General features: G+C 35.6%; 1 protein-coding gene across 1 annotated transcript in view; it reads left to right on the top strand.

Moving 5' to 3' along the window:
* The window catches only part of LOC142335423 (uncharacterized), a 46,058-nt gene extending 29,731 nt beyond the window's left edge, over positions 1 to 16,327 (top strand). Inside the window, exons 3-5 of the mRNA XM_075383902.1 lie at positions 6,465 to 6,669; positions 11,039 to 11,308; positions 16,009 to 16,327. Coding sequence (XP_075240017.1) covers positions 6,465 to 6,669; positions 11,039 to 11,308; positions 16,009 to 16,274 — 741 coding nt within the window. The 3' untranslated portion in view covers positions 16,275 to 16,327. The remainder of the gene's footprint in view (positions 1 to 6,464; positions 6,670 to 11,038; positions 11,309 to 16,008) is intronic.
* The last annotated feature ends 463 nt before the right edge of the window (positions 16,328 to 16,790 follow it).

The raw sequence follows: 16,790 nt of genomic DNA, 5'->3' as shown, positions 1-16,790 counted from the left end.
TGAGGCTCTTTGTCGAAAGTCACTTCCGTTTGTTTTCGACAAAAAGAAGTCATGTCAGTCACAAGCAGAAGGGGACCTGGGGAAACCGGCATAAAATCAGGGAAATCTTTTCCGAGAAAGTTGGGAATAGAGAAAATAGTTCCAGCAAGAACTTGATTTAAATCATTCAATTTAAGAGTATTGGAATGTTTGTTTTGCTTCGTAAAAGCAAGTTACACAATATCAGATGATTTAATGGAGCAAATCACTACTTTTACTTCTATGTGTATAGATCAGCTAATGATTTGGCCGGTTTAGTATCGAGAAGAGAGCAACTGAATTCTAAATTAAAAGAAAGAGAATGATTTTTGCGTCAAACCGAATGTGTAAACAAAATGAGCAAATTTAATCAGAACACGTTGTGGACTGATCAAATCTATAAACAAATTTATAGAAAAGAAGAAATAAACTTCGAGAGACACTGAATCATGATCAGGAAACTAAGATTAGAAAAAAGCAGCACAAAACAGGGAAGATTTACAAAACAATGAAGTGAAAGGCATATATCTATGAATTTAATTACATCGTTTAAACTGAAATTAAATACTTTGAACTGAATTAAGAGGCTGACACCAAATTGTGTACCGCATTTCCTCCTGGAAAGAAAATGAAAAAGTTTGTAATTTGTTTATATTTTTAAATTTATCAGAAAAATATTTTTAAAGGCACTGGTTACGATAACTTATATCATATCAACTTAGCAGTAAAAGTTTGATTTTTTTCCAAAGATTAAATCAGTAGTTTTCTGAACTTGTCAATCGTTCTGCGTTAAGAACTGTCAATGGTGGTTTCTCGCAATTGGGCCAAATATATGTCTGTACCAGATACGCTAGTGTAGGAGAGCACAGGTTGGTTCGAAACTTGTATCCGGTAGTGCCAGTTGTTGTTGTTGTAACTCCTGGATGTTGGCATCTCTTATTTCGACCTTTTATTTCTTTTTGATAATTTGGCAGCGCTTTCATCTCGAGGGAGCCTTGGATTCGGGTACTGTTGAGGGATTCGTTGCTGTAAAATAGTTTGAGAGAACCACGTCAGTGGTTTCTGGCGATGGGTGCTTTCTTTTAGTTGTCTCTTTTATATAGTTGTTTTTGCTTTATTAAGATAATTTGATGGTGTAGGGATTGTTATCTTGTGGATGTGGCTGTTGTTTATGCACACTGTTCGCTGCAGGCTGTGCCATGTTGTACGTTCAACTACCAACTGCTAGTTAATACTGAATCGTGATTTGCGTCTCAAATCCTTGCCTATCCTGGCTCCAGTTAAATTATTCATTTTAAGCGTATTGGAAGATTTCCTTTGCGTCAAAAAAGCACGGTACACAATATCGGATGACTTGTTGGAGCAAATGACTACTTTTCGTTTTTTTCCAACAGATCAGCTAATAGCCTGAACCGTTTAGACTCAAGAAGAGAACAACTGAATTTTATATTAAAAGAAAGAGACTAATATTTATTCACAGACGAGATTAAACAAACGTGGAGAGACACTGAGTCATAATCAGGAAGCTAAGATTAAGAGCATGCAGCAACAAATAGAGATTTTTAACAAATGAAGGGCAAATATTTGAAATTTTTACATCAATAAATCAAAAAATACTTCTCTGAACTAAATTTAGAGGATGGTACAAATTTGTTAACCGCTTTTCCTAGGGCCTGAAAATATAAAATTTATAATTTATTATTTTTTAAAAAAATTTTATCAGAAAACTAATAAGATAGGCCGTAGTTATCATGACTAAAGTTATATCAACTTATACTCAAAAGTATAATCAATAGTAAGAGTTCTTCAAAGTTTTAAATCAGCAGCTTTCTGAATCTGTCATTTCATCTGGTTGTAGAACTGTCATTGGAGGTTTCTAGTAGTTTGGTCATATATATGTTTGTTCCGATTACGATTGTGTAGGAGCACAGGAACTTGGTTCGTATTTTATCTTTGGCGGGGCTAGTTCTTGTTTTCTTAACTCCTGGATGTTGGCATCTCTTATTTCGATCCTCTTTGTCTTCGATAATTTGGCAGCATTTTTATCTCGAAAGTGCTTTGGATTCGAGTGCTGCTGAGGGACTTGCAGCTGTAAAGTCGTTTAAAGGATCCGAGTCAGTTATTTCTGGCAATGAGCTCTTTCGCTGAGTAGTTTCTTCTATTTCGTTGTTTTTAGCCTTATCAGGGCAACTTGATTAGGATTGCTTTATTAGGGCAACGAGTAGGGATCGTTGGTCTCTGGATATGATTATAGTTTATTCACGCTGTTTGCTGCTGGCTGCACCATGTTGTACGCTGGAGTACAGACTGCTGTTTAGCGTGGCAAATACCAGCCTTATTACTGAGTCGAGATTTTGTCGCGAATCCATGGTTATGATGGCTCGACTTAAATTATTCAGTTTAAGCCTATTGGAAGGTTTGTTTTGCGTCAAAAATGCACATTAAACAATATCGGATGATTGTTGGATAAAATCACTACTTTTTTTCTATTTCAATAGATTAGTTTTTTGCATGGCCAGTTTAGACTCGAATGGAGACTAACTGAATTTTAATTAAAAAAAAGAAATTTGTTCCTGAAAACGAAAGTCCAATTTTTTGAGATCATTTTGTGGACTATTCAAGTCTATAAACAAATTTACAGACAAGATGAAACAAGTGTGGAGAGACATTGAGTCATTAGCAGAGAACTAATAATACGAACATGCAATAACAAATATGGATTTTTAGCAAATGAAGGGCAAACTTACGAAATAATTAAACCAATAAAGTAAAAAAAAATATTTTTTTGAACAGAGTTAGAGGATAGTGCCAATTTGTGTACCGCATTTCCGACTGGACTGAAAGTACAGAAATTTATTATTGAATAATTTTGTAAAATTTATTTCTTAAAGTATATCAACTTTGTAGAAAAAGATCGGGTTTTCAAAGTTTTAAACCAGTAAAATTCTAAATCTGTCATTCCTTCTGCTAGGAGTATTGTCTTTGTTGGTTTCTTGTATTTGGGTCATATATATGTCTGTGAAAGTTACGTTTGTTTGGGAGAGCTATAGCCTGGTTCGTATTTGTCTCCGGCATTGTTTGTTTTTGTTTTTGTCGTATTTCCTGGATGTTAGCTTTTCGTGTTTCTTCGTTGTTTGTCAATGATTATTTGACAGCGTTTTTGTATTGAATGAGCTTTGGATTCTGTTACTGTTGTGGGACTTGTAGCATAGAGTCATTCGAAGGATCAGAGTCAGTGAATTCTGGCAAGGAGCGCTTTTGTTTAGTTTTGTTTAGTTGCCTCTTTTACGTCTGTTGTTTTTGCTTTATTAGAACCATTTCATGGTGTAGGGATTTTTGGGCTGTGGATGTGGCTGTTGCTTAATCGCAACTCTTTGCTGCTGGCTGCGCCCTATCCATCGTTGGAGTACAAGTTGAGTGTTAGCGAGGCAAAAACCAGCCTTGGTACTGAATCGTGATTCACGTTGCACATCTTTGCTTTTTCTGGCTCAAATTAAGTCATTCAATTTAAGCGTAATGGATTGTGTGTTTCACATCGTTAAACCTGTAAAGTTGTACAATATCAGATGATTTCATGGAGCAAATCACTACTTTTACATCTTTGCGCATAGATCAACTAGTGATTTGGTCGATTGAGGCTCGAGAAGGGAACAAGAGAATGTTAGATTAAAAGAAAAAGAATGATTTTTTTCGTTTAACCAGAATTGTGAACAAAATATGCAAATTCGATACGTTGTGGACTGATCAAATCTACAAACAAATTAAGGGACTAGATGAAACAAACGTTGAGAGAATGAGTTGTAATAGAAAAACTAAGATTAGGAGCATGCAGTACCAAATGGGGAAGTTTAGTTAAACACAAAAAAGAAGCGCAGATATAGGAAATTAATTGCATGAATGAAATGAAGGGCATATACCTATGAATTTTAATACATCAATTTAAGAGAAATTAAACGCTTGGAACTGAATTAAGAGGATGATACCAAATTGTGTACCGCATTTCTTCCTGGACAGAACATGAAAAAGTTTATAATTTGTTTATTTTTTTAAAAATTTCTCAGAAAAATTTTTACAATGGTACGGTACTGTGTTATGATAACTGATATTATATCAACTTACCAATAAAAGTTTGATTATTTTCAAAGATTAAATTTGTAGCTGTCTGAAGCTGTCAATCCTTCTGCTTGGAGAACCCTCATTTTCTCGCAGTTTTTTCACATACATGTCTGTACTGGTCACGTTTTTGTAGAACAGCAGGAACCTCTTTCGTAATTTGTCTGCGGCAGGGTTGTTGTTGTTGTTGTTGTCTTAACTTCTTGATGTTGGCATGTCCTATTTTGGCGTTAATTGTCTTTGGTAATTGTCAGCGCTTTTGTCTTGAGGGAGCTTTGAATTCTGGTTTTGTTGATGGACTTGTTGCAATGGAATCGTTTGAGAGATCCAAGTCATTGACTTTCGGCGAGAAGCGATTTCGTTTAGTTTTGGTTTAGTTGTCTCTTTTACGTTTGACCCTTTTGCATTATTAGGACGATCTGATGGTGTAGTGACTGTTGGTATGCGGATGTGGCTGCTGCTTTATGACAACTCTGTGCTGCTGGCTGCGTCAGGTTGTACGTTAGAGTACAGATTGAGTATTAGCGAGGCAAACACCAGCTTCAATACTGAGTCGTGATTCGCGTTGCAAGTTCTTGATTTTTCTGGCACGCGTAAATCATTTCAATTTAAGCGCACTGGAAGATTTGCTTTGTGTTGCAAAAACAAGTTACACAATACCAGATGATTTGATGGAGCAAATCACCACTTTTACTTCTATGCGTGTAGATCAACTAATGATTTGGCTGGTTTAGACTCGAGAAGAGAACAACTGAATTTTAAATTAAAAGAAATAGAATGATTTTTTCGTTAAATCGAACGTCTGATCAAAATGTGCAAATTTGATCAGATCACTCTGTGGACTGATCAAATCTATAAACAAATTTACAGACAAGAGGGAATAAACTTGGAGAGACACTGAATCATAATCGGGAAACTAAGATTATGAACAAGTAATACCAAATAGAGGTTTTACAAAACAATGAAATGAAGGGCAAATACATAATTTACTAACATCATTCAAAATGAAAATAAATACTTTTAGCTAAATTAAAAGGATGGTACCAACTTGTGTATCACAACCTAGTCAAGCATTGTTCGCACCTTTCGATTTAAAATTCCAATGGTTTGTTCATTTACTCATCACGAATGTCATCTTCAAATAACATTCCCGCTCTTCCAGTAGTACAGTAATCATCTCATGTTGACTCAGAAACCTTCTGCAGTAGCATTTATCGGAGTGAACAGGACTTCACAATTCAGAAAGAGCAAACGCCAACTCAAATTGCAAAAAAAAATTTAAAAAAAGTATCAGCCGATGACTCGTCTGCTTCCACTCTCCAGAATTCTCTTACACAGCATCTGCAACCAACAGGATGTTAGGTAATTCATTGACGTACTTCGGCACATCAAGTGTCGCAATATCGATTTTTTAAGATTCGTACAATTTCTCTACCAGGCATGCAGCAGACTACAAAAAGATCTTGTCACGCGTTTGTCAACTACACTCGCAGCATACGCTGTTTGGCAGGCAGAAAAAAAATCAAGACAACTCTGATCACAAAACGAGATATCGAAGTTAAAAAGTACTATAACTATTAACAATTATTAGCTATAATAACCTATAAATAAGATTTATATAGTATATAACTGGTGAATAAAAGTTAATTTTCCTAGCATTTGATGAGATATTTCATGCGTGCATTAAAACTCAAATTCTCATAGGGGGAAAGCGGCACGGTATTACTTAACGTAATTATTTGTAAGTTTTTTTAGTTTGATTTGATTATTCTTTTTTGTTATAATAATTGTTTCAAAAAGATTTGCCCAACAAGTCACCCTCTTCAATTAAAATAATACTCTCACGTGAAAAGTTTTATTTTATATTTTTTCTCGATTTGTCAGATGGATGAAGTCATTCTCATGTTTTCTTAACTACGGTTCATTTGCGCAATTTTGTCTGCATTTGCCTAGTTTTGTACTTAAGTACAGTTCATATCGAAGGCATGACCCTTCAAAAAAACATTTCTGTGACATGGAATCATGGATTCTAAGAAATAAACCCCTCCCTGGAGAAAATATCCCAGTGCTGTTCTAATAGGAATTAAGTGCCACGAAACTTGTTATAAGTTCAGTAGGGTTTATTCCCGTGACGAAATTTTTCTTGGGTTTCTTTCCTATCTAAAATCGAATGTGTTTACCGTGAACAAAAAAATGAAAAAAAAGGTTTCGCAAAACCTCGTTGGTTAAGTTAGTCTTTTTAAGCTCTTCACTGTACGTAGCACAATGATTTTTGTTGGCTTTTAATTTGGATGCGGAAAGTTGCCTTGAATGTATCATAAATAATTTTTCAGAACTTGAGCAGCTCGTGTTCGTTGTACTCAAATGAGGGAACTGGCCTGACCATGGATTCCCTGCTGGGCCACAATTGCGAGTCTCATCCATCTCAGCCACCCGAGACCATCTCCAGTCTAAAGTGGCACTGGATACGCTTTTCACCCCTCCCCTCCTCCCCACTCACTACCAATTGCCATTATATCAAAACCCAGAACCCATCACGTGAGCTGTCACTTTGTTGCTAAATAGCGTATCAGCAAAACCACGTTCAAGTTCTCCTTAAGTGACCTCGGATTCGACCATATTAGTGTGTCGCTCAAGCAGAGCACAGTGCAACTGATATTACATGCTAAAGATTTGCTTATTTAAAATGGTTCAATCAGGTGTCAGTTTATAAGACCTGCCACAACCCAAAGTCTAAAAATTGTCGTTTTAGCGAAAAAAAACACGACAAAAGCCCTTGTTTTTTCCTTACGTATTTCGTCCGTATATTCGTTTTGCAAACGTAGGTAATCATCCAATTGCTCGGTTTCAAACGTAAGAAAAACCGTCGGTACCTTCGCCTTCAAGCTACAAGTTTACATCAAAACTTCCTTAATGTGAATAAGTCAACAAAATTCACAATGTTCAAATATGCTACTATTTAAATTTAAAAAGAAACACAAAAATTATTTTTCTTTATATTTCAGGTCAATTTTGTTCGCTCGTCTGGACTAGGGGTGAAATCTCAAATTATTGAATTATTTTGTGCAGCTATGTATTATATTTTACTTATTACAAATGACAGATGTTTTTTTTTCAAATTGTTTCAAACAGTTCAAATTGAATTTTGATCTTTAAATTTTTTTTCACAAGAATCAACAATTCACAGCTGGCTTCAAAAAACAGAAAAAAGAAAAATTGATACTTTGCGCGCCTTGTTTAATTTTTTTCCAGTTGATTAAATTTTAATTTCTACAGCCGTTAGATTGTTTTTTTAAAACAAAAATAGTTAAACTTGTATGATCGTTTGCAACTTGTAACAACTGGCTTAAAAATAGCTAAAAATGTCCATATAAGTCGAAAAATTACGAGTTTTCTTAAAGACTGGTAATAGACTGAGAGCTGAAGAACCTCCAAAATTTAAAGGAGTGCAGAAAATTGTGAATGAGCGTTAGATCTTAGAACTAAATTTGCCCATGAATAGCTGGCCAGTGCAAACTGAAGCAATTTCTCTTGCAGGAATGAAACTGGCGCAGCCACAGGACGTATCTGCTGGCAGCATTTGGCGCAATTTGAAACTTGGTTTTTGCCCCTTTTTTGTCAATTCCAAGTAGAAAAGAATTGCAGCAGTCTATTCTAACCGGGTCGAGAAAAAATTAGAAAAATATGTAAGATAAGCGGTGGAAAGTGGTTTTTTCACCGCAAATTTCGTACTTAATTTTGTGGTGAAATGCGGTGAATGCTGTGAATTTATGTATGTTCACCGCTAGAGTAGGGGTAAACTTACAAAAATTTACCACATTTCAGCGCTTACTACATGTTACTGTCCTTGCGCGGATTCGCACCTCTCTCCACCTGCATGTCAGCCACTTCTTCTTCAACTTCGCCACTTTTCACTAAAATCTAGAAAATTTGTTTTGAATTGAAATCAAATTCACTATGCTTTTTGTATGACATACGGGTTTAACTTTTGTAAGATTACTGGTGAAATTACAAATTTTAGCGGTGAAATCTGGGGATTTTTTATAAGCTCACCTCTTACTCTAGTGATGAAATTACATAAATTCACCGCTTAAAAAACTTTCAAAAAATTTATGATTATTGCTGGGTAAATTTTCCGAGCGTCTTTTAAAAAATATATAATAACTTCGTTGAACAAAAGACAATTCGAGGTGTTTTCTAAGCAATTATTTTTTTTATTTCACATTTAAGTTACTCTGTATTTATGTGCAAATTCATCGCATTCACGCATTCACGCTGATCTCACGCAATTTTAACATATTTTTCGAAGCTGTGAATTTATGTAATTTCACCACTAAATTCAGCGGTGAAATTATGTAATTTCACTGGTATCAGGCGATAAAAGTTTTTTTACCGCATTCAATGCCTGATTTATGTAATTTATCGCGTTCACCGCTTATCTTGCAAAATTTTCCCCATTCACCGCTTATCTTACATAATTTTGCGTTGAATGGCGGTGAAACCTTGACCCCAAGCAGAGCACATGTTATTACATGCTGAAGATTTGAATATTTGAAATGGTTTGATCTGGTGTCAGTTTATAAGAGCTGCCAGAGTCTTAGTCTAAACATTGTCGTTTTTAAAGGTCAGAAAAACATCAGTTTGTCCAATTTTATTGAAAAAAACGACGAAAACCCTTGTTTTTTCGTCAGAATTTTCGTTTTGCAAACTTAGGTAAACATCCTTTTGCTCGGTTCCAAACGTAAAAAAACCGTCAGTACCTTCGGCTTCAGGCTACAAGATTATATCAAAACTTCCTTAATGTGAATTAGTCAACAACATTCACAATTTCAAATATGCTACATTTTAAATTTAAAAAGAACCACAAAAATCATTTTTTAAAAATATTTTAGGTCAATTTTGTTCGCTCCTCTGGACAAGGAGTGATTTCTCAAATTTTTGAATTGTTTTGGGCAGTTATTTTTTTTTATATTTTTCTTATTACAGCTGACAGTTGTTTTTTTCCAAATTGTTTCAAACAGTTCAGATTGAGTTGTGATTTTGAAATGTTTTAAATAAGAATCAGCAATTAACAGTTGGTTTCAAAAAAAAACATCGAAAAGAAAAATTGATACTTTGCGCGCATGTTCTGGATAGTACATGCGGCTCACTATTCTGGCTCCATCGTATTTTTGAACTCTAGTTGACATTAGTAGTTTTTGGATTTTTTTGGTAATCTTGGTGTTCATACACCTAAATCTTTTGATGCTTAGTTTCCTGTGTTTTGTTAATCAGATGCCTGGAAAGATTTGTTCAACAAAATTGGCTTCGATTTTTTTGAAATGGTATTAGCTCATTCTGTCTGTTTTTTCCGTTGTGATTTCGGGATTCTCCCATTCAGGAATTATTACATTCAATGTCAATTTCTGCCCGTATACGTATGTTCTGATGTTATGTATTGATTGAAGGTCTCTCTGAGTACTTCTCAGTTCGTGCCAGCGCCCTTCCGTTTGAAATTGACCATTTTGTCCATTTTACTTCTTCAGTTGTTTCTCAACACGTATTTTGATATATTTTTGGAATTACAATGGAATAATACAATGGAATTAAATTTTGGAATTTTGCAAAACATGCACGATCTTTTGGTGGACCCGATCTTTTCCAGATAATTGAGTTGTACGCTTTTGTTGAACTTTGACCCCAGTTCCGCTAGTCCACAATTAAATATATCAGTTATTGAAAGTAAACATGTAAATTAGTCTTTGATTTTGATATTTATGTGTAAATTTAATGCGGTTGGTTACTGATGCGACTTCGTGGTGTCTATCAAAACAGTAGCACCACAAAAAAAGACATTCTAAAAGTATTGCTAACTGCTTCATTTACATTACGTTGTGCATATACACACATATATATAGTCGGCAGATCGCTGTTTTCTGCACACATGTAATAAGATTAGGAAAATAAGCGAGCGCGAAAAAAAGCATTACACTAAAAATGCGGTATATAGGTCGCTAGTTCTTGCATTTTACAGTGTGCGAAGTATAGTAACAAATGTAAAGGACTCTAATCCTTTGATCTCGTTGCTGATTCTAATCTAATCTTTTGATTTTGGGGGATTACTTGCCGATTTTTGCAGTGCTCTTGTTGCTAGAACTGACTGGAGACATTGGCGACGAAGGAACGAAGGAACGACCTTTGATCAGAGAATTAAAAATTATAAACTTATATAAAAAGATGACTGAAGTGACGGTTTTTCAGCAGGTAAGAACTGATTGAGAATTCTGCATTAGATATAAAGGATTGAATGAGTTTTCATAAAGTCTCCTTTACTTTCCCTATCTCTTTTAGATATAAAACTGAACATGAAACGATGAAACACTTTTGACTTTGTTAAAGAAACAAGTTAGTTGTTGGAAATGAGGCCACATTTATTAGGAGAGAGCTTAAACTTTTTTGAAAATAAGAACTAGATTTGGAGGAAACTTTTTGACAAAAATTTTAACAGTTAACTACCAACAATTCTCATCTTGCTCCTTTTTGTGATTACACTTTAAAGGGCCATGAATTGACAGTAAAAGCGGAAAAATCAGTATAAAATAGAGTTAGTGCGATAAAAAAGAGGTTAAAATTTATTTACGAGTATTTTTCAGATAAAAATTGAAATTGCTTTTCTTCTCTTCAAGATTCATTTTTTTGATGTGGTAGGCAATGAATTTTGCTCTTGATTACGAATTAAACGAGAAAAAATGTCTTGTGTAAAATACATGTTCGAAATTTAGAGGCCATTAAAAATTTAAAGGGACATGAATTGAAAGCAAAAGGAGAAAAATAATTAACAGTTTTAGAGCGAAAAAATAAGATCTCTTAGCACATAAATTGGTTTTTTTCCAATTCGGGTTATTGTGATGCTGTTATATGTTGATAGTAACAGACGACTACTACACGGTGCACGTGCGTGGTCGTTTCATAACAGTCTTCTGCAAAATGGATGCAGTGCCTGAGGCAGAGACCTACATTGACTTGTCAGCCTACAGTCACCATGGGGGAGGCGGCGCTACATTTATTGAGAACCAGGCCACCCACACATTCTCAAGAGCCAGAATCATACTACACGACTGTTTCGTCTTTCTCGACACCAGATTACAGACGCATTTCGTCAAGTCTGTGAATGGTCATTTGTGGCCTGAGGGAAAACGTACGTCCTGCTCAGTTTGGTTTGATAAACCTTTGAACCTCGAAAATGTCAGTGTCTTTCACCACCCATAACTTAAGGTTATATTTGCTTGCGTGTTTGGACAACAGCGCCCAGGTTTTGATCAAGACAGTTGCGGCATCTGATCAGACCTTCCCAGAACAAAGTGACCTTTGATCAGACTATAAGGACCCGGGTCGAGGTTTGGCTGTGAATTTTCTTAAGAAATGCGGTGAAGTGCCGTGAAAAAAATAACTTTCACAGCGTATTTCTTACATTTTTTGCGGCGAATGCGGTGAATCTTGGTGATTTATCTATTTTCACCGCATTCGCAGTATTCCTAAAAAAGAAGCTTCCTTACACTTGTTCGAACCTCCTACCTCATGCATGCCTTCAACTTCTTAGTCCACTGCGACAACTCACACTTAATTCTATAATAATTTTTGTGAATTTAAATCAGATTCAGTAACCGTTGGAAAGCCAATGCGGTGAATTTTAGTAAGAAATGCGGTGAATAGCGGTGAATTTTTGTAAGAAATGCGGTGAAATGCGGTGATATATTTTTTTGACCGCATTCACCGCTTTCACCGCATTTCTTACAAAAATTCATCGCATTCACCCCATTTCTTACAAAAATTCAACCAAAAATCTCGACCCGGGGAGCTCAAAAATTAGTTGCTCGAAGCCAACTCTGATCAGACCATCGTAGACTAAAGTGACATTTGATCCGAAAAATTCGAGAACGTGCACAATTTTTGCGACCCTTGTCTAGACATCTTCTACACCACTGCCCACACCTTTTTTGCGCTCCAAATGATCTCTGACCAGATTAAAACATTTTTAGCATGACCAATTAGTTGAGTTTCTGTATATATAATATATGCTCTTGGTGATCAATGTTCGTCACAATTACCGATGGTTTATGATTGCCTATTACTTTGATAGGATATAATTTTTGTTGTACCTTTTCTATCAATTGTTTCTTGATTTGGTATTACAGTCTACTGGACAACACTCGGGGAAGCTTACACATGAACTCAATTAAAGATCACACTCTTTGTTTATACATGTGTTCTTAGTTACACTTCTGAACTGCAATTATGTTTGCGACTCTGAGAACATTAACGATATCAGCAGCGACAAAACATAAAGGTACTTCACACGAGTGAAATGTGAAATCCGATCATATATGCTCACATGAATAACTACAGCGAGAAAATTTAAATTTGAAAAGTATTGACAAAATTTTGCAAGCTTAGGTAACAAAATGCTAAGTGTTGTTCTCAGTCCCACGTAGAGCAGTTATTTCAGCATGTACAACAATATTTTTAAGTAGAAGGTAATGGTTGTTGCTTCGGTCAATTGTGCAGCCTCCTAAAATCAACGTACCTCTAAATGTTCCTTTCTGCACTTTTCATACATAGCTTCCTTCCAGACTTTCCTTCAAAAGATTTCACACTGAGTAAAAAATAACATGCGCTAGGGGGGAGTAAAAGTTATACGTACACATAACTGGAGGGACGGGGGACAAAAAAGGCATGTTTGTCTGTTCTTATTGATTTCTCGGCACAGTTTTTTCATAGAAAATTTCAAAATTTTGCTCATTTTTGTCAAACACTTTTTCATTTTCATTGCCCGTATCGTATATATTTTTTACTACTTGCTAAAATAAATTGCACATAATCAGTATTTATGCATTTTTGTTCACATTTTCTACACATTCACTACTTTTCTTACTTAATTTCCGCATCTTCAGCAGACTTTTTGCATATATTTTAAAATTTACTATAAAAATTTAAGCTTATTTCAGCATTTAATTTTACCGTTTACTTTTCGGCAAAACCAATAACACAGTTTTCAAAATGGCCTCAAAATTGATAAAAATTGCAGCATTTGGGTTGCGAACTTATTTTTTTGCAGAAAGACACAAAGTTGACTAAAGATAAGGCTTATCAAAGTTTAAGCTATCAAATTTGATCAAAAATTTGGATTAATATCACATTACGCCGCAGAGGTATACCCACATGATCACTGGCAAATTTGCCGGGTCTGTGTATCTCTTGTTAGTTTTGTTTATGTTAATACATTGAAAATGCAACAAAATTGCAAAAAATAGATAATTTAGCGAAAACAGGCGAAGTTGAAGGGAATTGCGCAACCCGTGTTCGTTAAATTGTCCAAATACTAACCGCAAAATTGAGACACAAGCTGTTTATCCTATTTTTTTGCGCACTATGTATCACGAATCTGATTGATTTGTATATCTCCTTTTAGCACGCATTTTAACTCGATTTTTCGCTGAGATACAACAACAATCAGAATTCAAAACAATTATATTTTGTCGTGCCATTATTTCTACTATCAAATCACTTTGAAATCTTTAAACAGCTTTTGAATGCTCACTTAATAGAGCCTCAAATTAATTTTGCATGCTCAATTAATAAGGCTTTAAATCATGTTTGCACGCTCAAAAGCGCGCGTTTAATTAGGCTAAATCACGGGTGAGAGATTCTTTTAATGCAAAAATTAGATAGCTAAAATGACAGGAAACGTGCTACAAGACATGTCACGTATTTCAAAATTTTAAACCTTCTTAGTTTTGTAAAAGTAGCATAACCCCCATTTGCGAAAGATAAGATACCAAGCTGGTCTCCTAGTTTAGTTCATAATATGTATCTATTTTTTGAGCCAATTTTAGTAAGGTGGAAATAATGGGGTATACCTCTGCGTCTTAATGCAGATTTAATTGGTATCAATTATTGGATTTCCTCAGCAATGTCTAAAATTGTTTGACCAAAAAAGGTATGAAATGTGGAAAACCATACTTAAAAAATTTCGGGGTTAGTAAGAACAATAACTGCCAATATGATAGTTGTAGAGGTATAAGATAACTACTACGATAAGAGGTACTGGGAGCAAAAAGTTCTCTCATATTATTGTAGGGATTCTGCCGAATGTGATGGTTTTTGAAGTATTTACATTATGGTATATTTATTAAGGAAATTTGATGTATCATAGAACGTGTTCTATTTGAAGCATTGAAATTATGTGATGAATGTGCTGAAAGATGTGTTGAGTTTTTGTAAGAACTGTTTGAGAATTTTCTAAGGAATGCACTGAAGCACTTTAACGCCCACTCCGTCTGGAGTGCTGAAATTATGCACAAAGGAGCAAATTGTGGTGAAACTTTGTGGAGTTTTTTTTAATATGCGTTCAAAAACTTTCAAGAAATTCGCTGAAAATGTGCTCTTTTGTAGCAAATTATGCAAAGAATGTGCTGAATTCAGGAAAGTTGGATTTCTTGAATGTCAGAGATGTGCTAAAAATCAACTGATTTTCCCGGACTGAGGATTTTTACCAAATTTATTTAAGATTAGCGGTAACTAGCGTTGACAAGTCGGAAACTTCACCGAAATTTTCTTACGTATTTTCGAGTTGAATGCGTTGAATTTAGCGTAGATCTTACATATTTTGGCGTTGAACTTACTGCAGAACTTACAAATTTTGTGTTGAATTTAGCGTAGATCTAACAAATTTTGCATTGAATTCAGCGTAGATCTTAAATATTTTGCGTTGAGTTTAGCGTTGATTTTACATAAAACCAACACGTAGAACTTCGGGTACGAGACTCGAACCACTGACTTCTACCACTGTGCCACATATCCTTACTTTAATGGGGAACCGCACTCATTACAAATCGGACTGTAACATAACGTTTCACATAATTTTGGCGTTTCTAAGAGTAGATCCTACATAATTTTGCGTTGATTTCAGCGTCTTATTCAATTTTTGTTGAATTTCTGCTTTACTTTTCTCTCCTTCCAGCTATTTTCAGTAACTCATGCACGCAGCCCATTTCTGATTCTTGAGAAAATTGCAAAAAAATTATGCCTGCCTACCTTATTCCATGATTCCACTACACCCTCCCGTGTACCCCCTCACATACACCCTATGTACCCGACGCAATATACCCCCCAACAGGTACCCACCTCCCTCCCCCACACGTACTCCCCTGCTCACACACGCCCCTCCCTCCCCCCCCCCCCCCACGCGTACTCGCAACCTAAGCCCCCCCCCCCCCCCCACACGTACCCCCTTTCCCCAAATTATGTAAGGTCAACGTCAAATTCAACGCAAAATAAGTAAGATCCACGCTAATTTCTACGCAAAATATGTAAGATCAACTGTATATGCAACGCAAAATTATATATGTTCTAAGCTAAATTCAACGCAAAAAATGTAGGATCTACGCAAAATTCAACGGAAAATATATAAGAATGGCGGTGATTGCGTTGAAAATATGTAAGATCTACTCAAAATTCAACGGAAAATATGAAACATCTACGCTAAATTCAGCTCAAAATTTGTACGATCTACGCTAAGTTCAACGCAAAAATTGTAAGATTGGCGTTGAATGCGTTGAATTTATATAAGATTTTCGCTCAGGCGTTGATCTTACATAAATTCAACGCTTTCAACGCCAATCTTACATAATTTTGCGTTTTTTAGCGTTAACATCTCGGCCCGGGTTTTGTAAGAAATACTTTGACAAGTGTTTAAATTATTTTTATCCAGCACTAGAACTAAACTCTCATCTAAACATATTCAGCGGATTTCGAACCTTTTTCACTTAGTCTTTAGTTTCCATTTAGTGATTCCGGCGTTGCCTCGGGCAATTTCAACTATGCATTGTGCATTGTCAGGTATTGGACAAGGGGGCACGTGCAAGGGTGACACTACATCACGTGCAGGCAGGATGGAGATCAACTTGGCCGGCACCCCATTCCAGTTCCCAAAGTGGATCCAGCTCTCCGGTACTAAAATGGTGACCACAACCCTCACTGAACAGTACGCTTACGCGGCTACACTGGGAGCATGTGGCCAGCTAACCAAACATGCCATTTTCGACACACAGCAGAGAGACTTGATCGACTACATTCCACTCCATATCTATTCAACATTTCCATAATCATAGTTTACTCTCATTTTTCCCAACGGTAATTTAAAATTTTGTTCTGAAAAGATTATTGTCCCAGGTGAAGGTTGACTGAATTCACAACGCTGATCTCAAGTCGTTGTTTTCAAAACGACTTGAGATGGTTTCAAAACGATTGACAAGAAATTATTAATGGGTATTAAAAAATGAGCAGTTATAAGTTTGCAAATTAGATTAGTTAAGTGCTTCAGAAGTTTAGAGCCATTTTTCGCAAATTTTTTTTTCTATTACTGGTAAAATTGTTAGAACTTGAAGGCATAATAACTAGGAGTTGATCGTCTTAAAGTTTCGATGGAGTTATTTTTGAACGTATTTTTGGCATCACAGAGTTGAGTAAACCTAAGCACAGTGTTGACCTATCTTAACCGTTAGAAAATTGTTGATCTTTTTGCTGTATCAGAAGATTTTTAACGCCAATCTCACGAAAGTTTTGAACGGCTGCCTGTTGCACTTGTCAACTCTATAACTTATTTCACTTAATGATGTGTA

Source organism: Convolutriloba macropyga, chromosome 2 (assembly GCF_964194025.1).
Source record: "Convolutriloba macropyga chromosome 2, txConMacr16.3, whole genome shotgun sequence".
In the NCBI taxonomy this organism is placed as follows: Eukaryota; Metazoa; Xenacoelomorpha; order Acoela; family Convolutidae; genus Convolutriloba; species Convolutriloba macropyga.
This window is presented reverse-complemented; position numbering and strand designations above follow the sequence as displayed.